At 41.9% G+C, this 12,284-nt stretch overlaps 1 protein-coding gene across 2 annotated transcripts in view; it reads right to left on the bottom strand.

Moving 5' to 3' along the window:
• Positions 1-444: 444 nt before the first annotated feature.
• The window catches only part of RNF144B (ring finger protein 144B), an 83,443-nt gene continuing 71,603 nt past the window's right edge, over positions 445-12,284 (bottom strand). Inside the window, exons 6-9 of one of the 2 annotated variants that reach the window (XR_003796605.1) lie at positions 11,879-12,023; positions 8,449-8,538; positions 6,192-7,038; positions 445-1,262 (exon numbers count right to left, since the gene is read on the bottom strand). Coding sequence is in view for 1 of the 2 variants with exons in the window: in XM_029242122.1 (XP_029097955.1) it covers positions 6,898-7,038; positions 8,449-8,538; positions 11,879-12,023 (376 nt within the window). In the remaining variant the exon portion in view is untranslated. Of the gene's footprint in view, positions 1,263-2,984; positions 7,039-8,448; positions 8,539-11,878; positions 12,024-12,284 lie in introns of those variants that run through there. The other variant, XM_029242122.1, reaches the window with a different exon arrangement.

The raw sequence follows: 12,284 nt of genomic DNA, 5'->3' as shown, positions 1-12,284 counted from the left end.
AGGACATCGCCTGCTGGTTCTGTGCCTGGGGTGTCACAGATTTACCAACACTCTCCCAACTTTGTTCACGTACCCTTGTGGTGCCAAAGTCCAAGGGCCAGGCTGGAATTTGGGACACACCATGCAGGGCAGTGTGTGGATTTCTGGACTTGTTTGCTTTTAGTGAAACAAACTGGCTTGACTTCAAAAAAATCAGTCCAGGGCTTCCCTGGTGGCGCAGTGGTTGAGAGTCCGCCTGCCGATGCAGGGGGCACGGGTTCGTGCCCCGGTCCGGGAAGATCCCACATGCCGCGGAGCGGCTGGGCCCATGAGCCATGGCCGCTGAGCCTGCGCGTCCTGAGCCTGTGCTCTGCAACGGGAGAGGCCACAACAGTGAGAGGCCCGCGTACTGCAAAAAAAAAAAAAAAAAGTTAAAAAAAAAGATCAGCCCAGGCTGATGAATAATCAGATGTCTCACAACTCACCTCAAGAAAATCTTCATGTTTATTTTATCTAAATATGTTCAATAGCATTAATGTCAACCACCCATCCACTCCCTCCAAAAGAAAATATACCCCCTCAAATCACGCCAGGTCAGTAAGGAACCACAAGATAAAATGGCTAACATTAGACTTAATCCGCTTCTCATCAAAAGCCTGAACCCTAGTTATAACACACAGAAAAAGGAAAGCTGATAAAACTGAAAGACAAAGTTTATGCAGAAAATGGAATTCAAAGCACGTCTTTATACAGATCAGAAATTCATAAATTTCATTATTTAGAGCCTCTTTTCTTGCTTTTGAAACTGCCAATCGACTGATTTATTTAATTCTAGGCCACAAAAACACTTTAGAGTACAAGTTAGTAATGTTAATAGGGAAGAATCTGGATCTGAGTTAATCACGTTGAGTCTTGATTGTAAACATTAAAAGGAACTGATGACAATGTACCTCGTATTTGTGGGGAAGAGGTAAACACTTTGGCTTTTGGAGTAAGTACATGGACGCAGCTGTAATTCTAGTTCCAATAGCAAATCAGATACACACCCCTGCATTACTTCTCTAAGGAATCACCATCTGTCTCCTGTCTCCTGCCCTTCTCTAGATGAACCCCAGGGAGTGATTGGGGTCGATCTCAGGGGGTGGCCCTTTGCCCTAGGCGTGTTGTCAGACACACCAAAATACAGACTCTAAATGATTATTTGAAATAACACATTCTTTTATACATACCTCCATTGATGCAGGCAATTGGAAGAGGAGGACATTTTCTTGGAACTCACAGACCTGAGAGTAAAGGCAAACTCAGAATTACTAGCTGGTTTTTTGTTTTTGTTTTTTGGCCACGCTGCTTGTAGGATCTCTGTACCCCGACCAGGTTAAGATTAAACCTGGGCCACAGCAGTAAGCAGCCCAGAATCCTAACCACTACACCACCAGGGAACTCCTGTGGCATTCTTTTTCTATCTGTCACTTATAGTATGACCCCTGGCAGGACATGTACACAAAACTATTGCTTTCTCTATGAAGTAGATCCAATATCTGCCCCACTTATTTCATAATATTGTTCTCAAAAGTTCTTTAAAAAGCATACACAAAAATATATAAATAAAACATACTATAGTTACTATTAAATTGTTCAAAGAAATTCATTTCTTTCTCATAATGTAGAGCTGGATACTATCTTTAGGGTCCAAAAAATACCTAGATTATCTAACAAATGAAAACAATTGAATTACAGGAAAACCTAATTATAATTCTCCACCAAACTCACTAGATTCATAATTTACATTGCAATGAGTTTGCTGGTTAGGGGATTAATTAAAATCACTGCTGTATAAAATGGTTCATTCAATAATTCTTTGGAAATGCAAATTCAAGTTCTGCAAATAATAAGCACACTTTAAAAATGAAATAATGTTGACATTCTAGGAGGCGATTAAGCAAATTAAGAAACGATAACCCAAAAATGTTTTTAAATGATCTTATTTCCTCCAAACTGAATGCTTAGAAAATGAAAATTGAATTATAAGTCAGTTGTAAACCTTTGTGCTCAGGTATCATATTAGAAGCAAATAACATTCAGCAAAAAGGCATCAACACCAGTATAGGAATGTGAGTTTCCAGTTTTGCAGAGACACAAGTCCTAGTTGTTAAGCAACTTCTGGCACTCAACTTCAGGCGAGTCCTGCCTTGAATACTAATCAAATGGAAATGACCTGAAGTTAACCCTCTACCTGTAAATCCTTTCTTTAAAAATCATAACAAGGAAACACATTCCTCCACCATACTTTTGGGAGGTTAGAACTGACCTTAGAGCACACGGAGCCCAACACGTATTTTATAGAACTGATAGCTCTGATGTCTGGCATTTTTTATTAGGATGATCAAAGACCTAAATTATTGGTTATTTTTCTGGATAATGATCAATGCCTATGCAATGGCAGAGTGAAGTATCACACACACAACAGAAAGTCTGCAACAAGTGAAGGCATCACACTTGATCCTATTTTTTTTTTTTAAAGAAGATGTTGGGGGTAGGAGTTTATTAATTAATTTATTTATTTTGGCTGTGTTGGGTCTTTGTTTCTGTGCAAGGGCTTTCTCTAGTTGTGGCAAGCGGGGGTCACTCTTCATCGTGGTGCGCGGGCCTCTCACTATCGCGGCCTCTCTTTTGGCGGAGCACAGGCTCCAGATGCGCACAGGCTCAGTAGTTGTGGCTCACGGGCCTAGTTGCTCCGCGGCAGGAGGGATCCTCCCAGACCAGTGCTCGTCGAACACGTGTTCCCTGCATTAGCAGGCAGATTCTCAACCACTGCGCCACCAGGGAAGCCCCCTCCTATTTCTTTTAAGAAACAAGGTAGCAAGAGTTACTTCCATATATGGTATTGCACATTAGGTTACTTTTTTGTCAGTTCCAAACCTAAGATTTAATAATGACTTGGTTGGCTCCTGGATGATAAAACTGAACGTGTCTAAAAACATGCAGCATAACAAAACATAACACACTTGATTTCCTGCTCCACATTTATTGGGGCCAGAGAGACTAAAACAGCTATTTTCCTCTCAAATACTTGGAAAAATATAATACTACAGCAATTTCTTAAATACATAACAAAACTTTCTGGATGATGAATCAACATGAGATGTAACAGCCTATAGATATCAACCGTAACAGCTTTATAAAATGTCATTCATCAAAGGCATTCTGAAACTATCTTGAAAGCTACACATATACACATATTCTATGTACATAAAGGCATCTGTTCATGAACAGAAAGTCTTTTAGAAGTACTGCATAGGGAAGGCTAAAGTAATACATATCTAGATTCTGTATAATTTTTTTATTTTTTCTTATTTTTTGCGGTACGCGGGCCTCTCACTGTTGTGGCCTCTCCCGTTGCGGAGCACAGGCTCCGGACGCGCAGGCTCAGTGGCCATGGCTCACGGTCCCAGCCGCTCCGCGGCATGTGGGATCTTCCCGGATCGGGGCACGAACCCGTGCCCCCTGCATCGGCAGGCGGACTCTCAACCACTGCGCCACCAGGGAAGCCCTAGATTCTCTATAATTTTTAAGAGACAATTGGGGTTCTAAGAAACGGTGATTTACATTCAAATAAACATGTAGATTTTCAAACCTGAATAGGTGAGATTTTTGTGATGCCAGCGACAAGAAAATTCACACTGTGAATTGTTGGTTTTTCAAAGGTCTCTTTCAAACTAGGGATTTCAAGTGGGGAGCAAACATCCATGGCATGAACAAATAGGATACCTAAGATTCTAAAACTTGGTTCCATGTGGTTTTCCTCTTCACCTCCCTGCCTAATAACAATGGAAAAAATCCCTAGAAGGGGCAACAGCTAAACGTTATGGAATTACATCCAATAGCTTTTCTGGATGGTGAGTTATCCCATCCAGATTACAATGTGACGAAGGATTTGTTTAATTTCTATTTCAAATGGACTACACTACTTCAAACAAAACGATCTTCTGCCACAACATCCAAAGATAATTAGATAGACCCATATTTCTTCCTAGGACGGACAGAGAATCACTAGGGAAGGACAGAGCTGACAAACAGAGGAAGGCGACAAGGGTAAAAACCCTTTCTCTGGCCAGTTATACAAAATGAAAACATCAGTCTCTGTTATCAAAGTTGCCAGCTTTCCCCATTATAAACACAATCTCTAGACTGGCTTGCATCTCACCCTTTGATGCACTGGAGATATAAGTGGGTTTTAACCAACCAACCTATTCCTGTTGATTCCAACAATCTCACACAGGCCAAATAGTTGAGCGCTTTAAGGAAGAAATCACCAGTTTTCAGGCACTTTTCAACATTTAAAAACTTAAATCCAGTTATTTTAAGCTATTCTCTACTTCAGTTCTTTTTTTAAATTATTTTATGTTATATATATTTTTTGGCTGTACTGCATGGCTTGCGGGATCTTGGTTCCCTGACTAGGGATCGAACCCGTGTTCCCTGAAGTGGAAACACGGAGTCTTAACCACTGGACCACCAGGGAAGTCCCTCTAAATCCAGTTATTTTAAATCTATTTGACAAACACTTCCCACTGCCCACAAAAAAAGTAAGCTTTTTCTTTTATAGCATCTCTGTGAGAAGACATAGTCCTTCAGTTTGTCAAGGAAATAATAGCATAGATGCTTTCTTCCACTTTTACTCCAAATTCAGGAGCTCTGCCTCAGATAACATAGAATTTTAGGTTACTTGAAATCAGCCCCTGTTTAAAGATTCTTTGTGGAACCCAGCTTGAAGACTGTATTAATATGGGGGAGTACATTGCCATGACTGACATTCTTGGTACAAAAATTCAATTTCAGTTGAGTTCCTGTGATCCCCTGAGCAGTTATAAATGCCCTGTACTATAATAAGGCAGTGTAAGAAAAAGCAAATTACTCAAATATATATCCATTTATATTTGTACTAATATGAAATACAGTGCTAGAAGAAGAGATTGATTTTTTTTTCCTGAAGTGTTTAGAGTTTCAAAGGAAAATAAAGACACTTAATATTGAGAAATTCCTAATGAATAATTTAAAATATTTAGGGGTTGGTGGCCATTCAAAAGTTTTCCCAGAGTTATCTATGTTCTATACAAACAGTAAATAAAAATGTACACAACCAATAGACGTACTATACATATATCAGATATCAATATGTACATGTGAATTAAAGCTTCTTAAATATACACATCCCCACTTAGAATACAATCCATTACGTAGGCAAAGCATCGTTCTTTAGTAACAGGTCCAGGATAGCAGCAATTTAATAGTCTAGTTACCCAGTTACCTCAGAAAATAGGTCCTGATAGGTCTTGATGTGGTACCCCTAGCTTCAAGGAGAGCCGTCCACTAACATTTAACATGGTTCTCACGAAGCATCAGGTTACTTTGCTAATGGCAACTATAGTAAAAGTTACTGTCTTTTCTAAACTCATTTATTCAAAATCTGACTAATAGAATAATGGGAAAAATAAGCCACAAGGAGGTGATACGAACCCAAACTATTTAAGATACATAAAGCATTTACATTTTGTTTCTCAGATATTTTTTGTTGTTTTATCAGTGCCCTGTACATACAAAAAGTACTCTGATTGCCCTAACAGATGCTGAAAGAGCAAAACTTTGCTGCTGGGAAGAGAGCTGCTCTGAACTGTGTTTGAAAATACATAAACAACTTGATTATCAATTAGCATTTTTACAAACTGGGATGGCACATTGTACTATTTTAAAAGAGTTATGTTTATGAGTCAAAACCTTTGGGGAACTTATGAACTTGTAAACAAAATTTACATATATAATATGCGAAAAATATTTAGGTTGATTTATAATAAGCCATATTAGTCCCAGAAGAATGGCTTTTAAGTAAACATTTACTTTGTGTGTACTATTGGGTAAATCCATTCATGCCCAATGAATAGAAACTCTAGGTAGGCAGCAAGTTATACATATTCTAGATATACCTATGGGCTTTAATATTCACTGTCGGTGTGTACTTGCAGGTCCAATTCTAAATCTGTTGGGGGCATGAACAGAGAGCTCAAGAAAGGTCCCTGATACCTGTGATGACGATTTTGAATCTCTGCCACTTTACCCATACTTCATATAAAACAATCCTGTAGACCACAGCTACTAGCTGTAAGGAAAGTTTATCACCCAGGGGAGAGATACTACATTAGACCAGATTGTTTTACCTGCTGCAGCCCTTTTCCTGGGAAGGGACAACTCCCTCTGCATAGCAGTTTCTCCTGCTTGACACTGAGACCACACAGGAGAAACCTATTGTGTTTCCGCCAAATTCCTGGGGAATCAGCACACCCGCTAACCGGCAGAGGCAGAACCGCCATATCAGCTCCAAAGATAAGCAGCTCTCTTATAATTCTTACAAGAATTACAATTCTTATAAGAATTTCCCCTTAAACAGTCTGATTCTTCCCCTCCTACAGGAGGTTTTCCTCATGCTTCTCATGATGGTCAAATCAACACAACAGACTCTGGCTTCTCAGTTAGCATGTGTGTTGTCATAACTGGCAGCACATTTATTACACCAAGTGTTCATTCAGGCTCCTTGAATGCGGCTGGAAGTTAACAGTCCAGTGGGATCCTTCAGACGACAGCATGATGGTGTGTTAGTTCCTCCGCATCAACCCCAAAGCTTTCCAACACACTCCACAGACATGGCCTGGACTGTTGAACTCGGTTCTCTTTACACAGGAACACACGCACCAGCGCTTGGCCTTTTTGGATGCCGAAAGTGGGCAGGCAAGTTCAAAGTCTGGACACAGAGGCACTTCCAAAGTTTGGCAAGGAGGGGGAGGCGAGTTCACTAAGGGGGGTTTTATCACTGTGCTGTCTGGTATAACCCAGACATCTGTGGCACATGGATACGAACAGAGATCTTTAGGTTGTGGATGGGTCATGCTTTTTCTTCTTGCCCCGACAGGACTTGCAGATGCAACAGATTATACACGGGGAAGCCAGGAGCAGCAAGGGGGAAGTCACCAAGGCAATGATGCCCAACCCCACAAGAATCCCGACCACCTGGAAATGTAGAAGAAAAGCCTATTTCAGCAGTTCAATCTTCCTATGTGTACACTCTACCATCAGCTGTGGACTGTTTGTGTCCCCCTCCAAAATTCATAGGTTGAAACCCTAATCCCCAGTATGATGATGTTTGGAAATGGGGGCCTTTGGTAGGTAATTAGGACATGAGGGTGGTGTCCTCATGATGGGATTAGTGCCCTTATAAAAAGAGACAGCAGAGAGCTTGCTTCTCTCTCCATTCTCTGCCATGTGAGGACACAGTGAGAAGATGGCCATCTGTAAACCATGAAGAGGGTCCTCACCAGAACCCAACCACACTGGCACCCTGATCTCAGACTTCCAATCTTCAGAACCGTGAGAAATAAATTTGTGGTTTGAGCTGCCCAGTCTAGGGTATTTTGTTATAGCAGCTTGAACTAAGACACCATCTCAGGCACATAAAGCAGTTACAATTATGGGACCTTCTAGCCAGTGCCCGGAAGGACAAACCAAATGCTAACTCAGGTTCTGGCGCAAGCCCAGTGGGATCATGAATTGTTGGTGTTGGCTCTCTACCTGTTTCTTCAACAGTCTTAGAGGGATGTTAATAATGGTTACTAGGCTATGAACACTGACTCCCTCAAAAGGAACATGGAAATAAACAAACAAACAAATAAATACTATTAAAAATAAACCAGGACTCCCTTTGAACCTGCCACGTAAACACACAATGATATGTACAGAGGAATCTAAGCCCCAACAGGGGCTCATGGGATTTTATTTTATTTAATAAATTTATTTATTTTTGGCTGCGTTTGGTCTTTGTTGTTGCACATGGGCTCTCTCTAGTTGTATCAAGCGGGGGCTACTCTGCTTTGCAGTGCACGAGCTTCTCACTGCGGTGGCTTCTCTTGTTGCAGAGCACAGGCTCTAGGCGCACGGGCTTCAGTAGTTGTGGCTCACAGGCTCTAGAGCACAGGCTCAGTAGCTGTGGCACGTGGGCTTTGTTGCTCCACGGCATGTGGGATCCTCCTGGACCAGGGCTCGAACCCGTGTCCCCTGCATTGGCAGGCGGACAATGTGTGCCACCAGGGAAGTCCGGCTCATGGGATTTTAGAGCCCTGCCTTTCATAGCAAATATGCCTCAAAGGGCTTTGGGAAGGTCATTCTCTCCATTTTTTCAGGAAGAACGAGCATTCGTCTTCATTCTGCTGGTCACTGTTAATTACTTGGCTGCTCTGTCGCCCTGCCCCTCCACCTCTCCTCTAGGAGACTGTGCTCATGAATTAACTTCAGGCCCCAAAAGTTCCCCAGAACCTCTCAGGCTGGGCTGGGTAAGTAGGGAATGGAGTGGGGAGGATAAGTAGGTGGGCTTTTTAACCCATCCTAAGTCTGGTTTCTCTCACGTTCCTTTCAAGGTCAGGGTACCTGTGTTCGGTTCCACATCACTGAGGCTCTCGAGTGGCCGAGCTTATTCCTACACGGCCCTTTGTCATAATGTCTGAGGAAAATGTCATTCTGAAAAGCAAAGAGAGGTTTCGGTAAACACGCACTCTTGAGTTGAGAAATGGATACGAACCCCGTCAGATCACCTCACTGGAAGCAAAGGCTCTTTCTGGTGATATTAACGACAGCCCGTGGAAACTCCAAGCTGACAATCCTTAGACAGTATCTTAGTAATTTTACAAGTCATCGAGTGAAAACAGATGACAGTTCTTGAGACTCCATTGATTCTAAACAAGATTAATGACCAGACCAATTACCTTTGAAAGGTAGCTCTAGCAGAGGTGCAGTATGGAATGAGAGGACCACGAATGAGGCAGCTAAAAGGCTTCGTAGTCAATCAGCTGAGATAAAATGCCAGTGGCTGAGATGGAGAAGAGGTAAATACAGCCATGAAGAATTAAGAAGGTAACTAACTAGATGGGGAAACAGGGAGAAGAAATCACAGATGAGGGAGAAGCACTGCATAGAAGGCTTTATTGAGGGAAGTGACAACATAGAGATGCATTTTATTGGCAGTTTGGACGTGTTGAACTTGAGAGATACTTGAGACATTTAAGCACTACTGTTCAAAAGACAGTTGATTACATCGATCTGGATTTTGGGGAAAAGACTTGGGAAGCAACGTCCTCGGGCTGAAGAAACCACAGAAGTAGATGAGATTACCCAGACAGAGGGTGCAGACTGAGAAGTGAAGAGGTTATTGAACACAAACATTTAAGAGAGGGCCAAGGGAAAACCTGGAAAGGAAACTGAGCAGTGGCCAGAAACAAAGACGGGAAATCAGAAGAGATGGTATCACTGGAGCAGAGGTGGTTGAGATGTGAAAGGCAGCGGAGAATCCAGGTAAGATGAGGAATAAAGTATCCACTGGATTTTACCCAAAAGGAATCTCTCACAGTCTTGGAAGCATGCAGTCAGGGTGTGTCTAGGTGGCAATCTGAGTCACTGCAGTGACTGGAGTGTCAATGGCTAGAGGCGATTATGCTTATTTGAGTCTTGGCTTCTAAAGGAAGGAGAGAAATAGAATGGCAGTAAGGAAAAGATGTAGGCTTGAGAAAAGTGTTACTCGTTTTTAAATGGGATACAGTTGAATGCGTGGGTAGGTTAGAGAGTAGAGAATGGAAGCTGAAGTCATAGGAGGGAGAAGATATAAATGAAGGGGACAAGTCTCTAAAGTTCCCAAAGCAGAGGACGAGGACTCTCTCATCCTCTGAAACAGCAGAGATGAGAATCAAGGCAGAAACAAACCCAACTCCCCACAGCAAAACTCAAAATCACTCTTTTTGGTGTCTGTCTCAGGCTTGGCTTTTGGATAACCACCCTTCTCCTAGACCCATGCTCTAAAACTTTCCTATAAACAAAGATCAACCCCACCATCTGACGTGGAACACTTGTCTACAGGAAAACATCATTATCCACAAGCCAATGTCCCTTGGCTAAAACTGAGAAAAATGAAACCTCAAAACACAATGACCAGAAGAAGATGCTGTGTATCTAGCAATTTCACATCTGTAGCGTTTTACTCGCGTACCAGAACAGCACAAGTGACGGAACACTGTGTTCTTTGCAACACCATACCCAAAACATATTTCAGCCAAAGGAAGGAGTGATCTGGCACACATATTTATTCCCTTACTCTCTTGCCTCCTAAAGAGAACCTCATGGGCTCAGCCTCCTAGTGGATATGAATCCAATTACTGTTTTGGTTAAACCTGAAGGAAATCAGAAAAGATTTTTCATTTATAAAGCATGAGGGGTGTACAATCGTGAGTCACACCCTCATCCAGAGTATCGTTCATCTGGAATTAGGAGAGGTCTCAAATATCAAACATAATTGTAATTCAAAGGGTTATAATAAATAGGATTTTTTCTAAAGAATGAAAACATGTCTTTCAATCTGACCTGCTGGGCTTCTAGAGTCTAAAATGTCAACTTTCTCCTCCCCAGTGCATACCTCTTCCTGAAATCCTGACATCAAGCTGATTAAGATTCTTACTCACAGATGTCAGCCTAAACAACTTATCTAATTTTCAGTTAAAAATCAGGCATGTGGTGGCCAGCACGCATGCCATGTTAGCTGCACTCACTCGCCGGGTGTGTATAATACTAAAGCACTACACAAATGGCCTATGAAATTAAAGCAAACTAAGCAGTTAAAATGAAAAGTTGAGAAAAGAACGGCCACCCATCCAACCATGACTGAGGGCTTACACCGATATGAACACATCTTATGGGTCCAAATTGCCAAAATAGGGAATATCTATAAGCAACTTATGCCACCCCAAACTGTAAAACGCTAGAATTGAAAAAACTCTCTCCAATCCTTCACATCACCTTTTAACTGTGAGGTTACCATTAGCCTCAGCACTGGACTGAACGGAGTTGCACCTGAATTTGAGAAGACACACTTCACGAATGGCGGGGGAAAAGAATTAGACGAGACCCCTTTATGTGGGAAGGGAACTCTGAGAAAGCAGTAACTAATGATCCTGCTTTCATGCCAATGAATGAGATAGTAATTAAGAGATACCATTTATTTGAATGGCTTTTTTCCTTAAATTCAAAAAGAAAGAAAACAATCTAATCATGGTAGGCAGAATAACTGCTCCTCTAGAGATGCCAATGGCCTATTCCCCATAACTTGTGAATATGTTACCTTACATGGCAGAAGGGATTTTGCGAGTGTGGTTAAAGACCCCGAGATGGGGGAGATTATCCTGCATTATCCAGATGGACCCAACCTAATCACACGGATCCTTAAAGGCAGACAAGTTTTCCCAGCTTGTCGGAGGGAATCACTCTGGAAGTTAAGACCATGGAAGAAGGGTCAGAGAGATGTGATGATGCTGCCTTTGAAGATGGAAAAAGGAGCATAAGCCAATGAATGCAGGCAGCCTCTAGAAGCTAAAATAGGCAAAGAAATGGATCCTCTCCTAGAGCCACCAGAAAGAACGCAGTCCTGAGGACACCTTGATTTTAATCCAGTGAGATCCATATCAGACCTCCAATGGACAGAACTAATGATAGTAAATTTGTGTTGCTTTAAGCCACAAGTCTGTGGTAGTTGGTTACAAAAGCAATATAAAACTACTACACTAATAGTCCTTTACATAATAAAATGAGACCATGCCCCCAAAGCAGGAAATGTCCCTAAAACAAAAGCTTGCCTTTAAAGTTAAGGTGACACACCTAAGGTAATCAAAGAAAGGTATCTAAAGTAGCAGGCTCAGGATGTCTCATTAAGAAAAATAAATTTCTTTGGCGAACAAGAACAGCCCATCAGATACTGGCTGTCGCACAGACACAGGATAGAGAAGGACCACACGGGGAGACTCTTCCAGGTGGAACTTACGTCCAAGTTCTGGAGGCAGTACCAGCAAAATGTGTGCTTGCAGTTCTTACACATCATCTGAGCACAGCCTTCGTTGCGTTCAATATAAACCCGGCACACTGGGCATTGCTTAATGGGGGCTTCTGCCTCCGTCACGAAGAGGGCCCTAGAAACAAAATGAATGAGAAATTATAGGGGAGGGATGGAGAATGCTGCCTGGTTTTTTAAAAAGCAAGGACCGCAAGGTGTGCACTAACCAGAGCTATGGGAAAAGTGGGCTGAATATAATTAATTAATCAGCTAAATATGCTCTTCTAGACTCAACTTTATGGTCATCAACTGAATTCCCAGGGCTCCTATTGGGTAGGGAGTGAACTCTCTTCTATCTGTGCTTGATTCCCCATCCCAGGAGAAGGGTGCGGGTAAC

This window comes from Monodon monoceros, unplaced genomic scaffold, assembly GCF_005190385.1.
Source record: "Monodon monoceros isolate NGI ecotype Baffin Bay Population unplaced genomic scaffold, NGI_Narwhal_1 Super_Scaffold_3, whole genome shotgun sequence".
Lineage (NCBI taxonomy): Eukaryota > Metazoa > Chordata > Mammalia > Artiodactyla > Monodontidae > Monodon > Monodon monoceros.
Note: the sequence above shows the minus strand (reverse complement) of the source record. Positions and strands in the feature narration are given on the sequence as shown.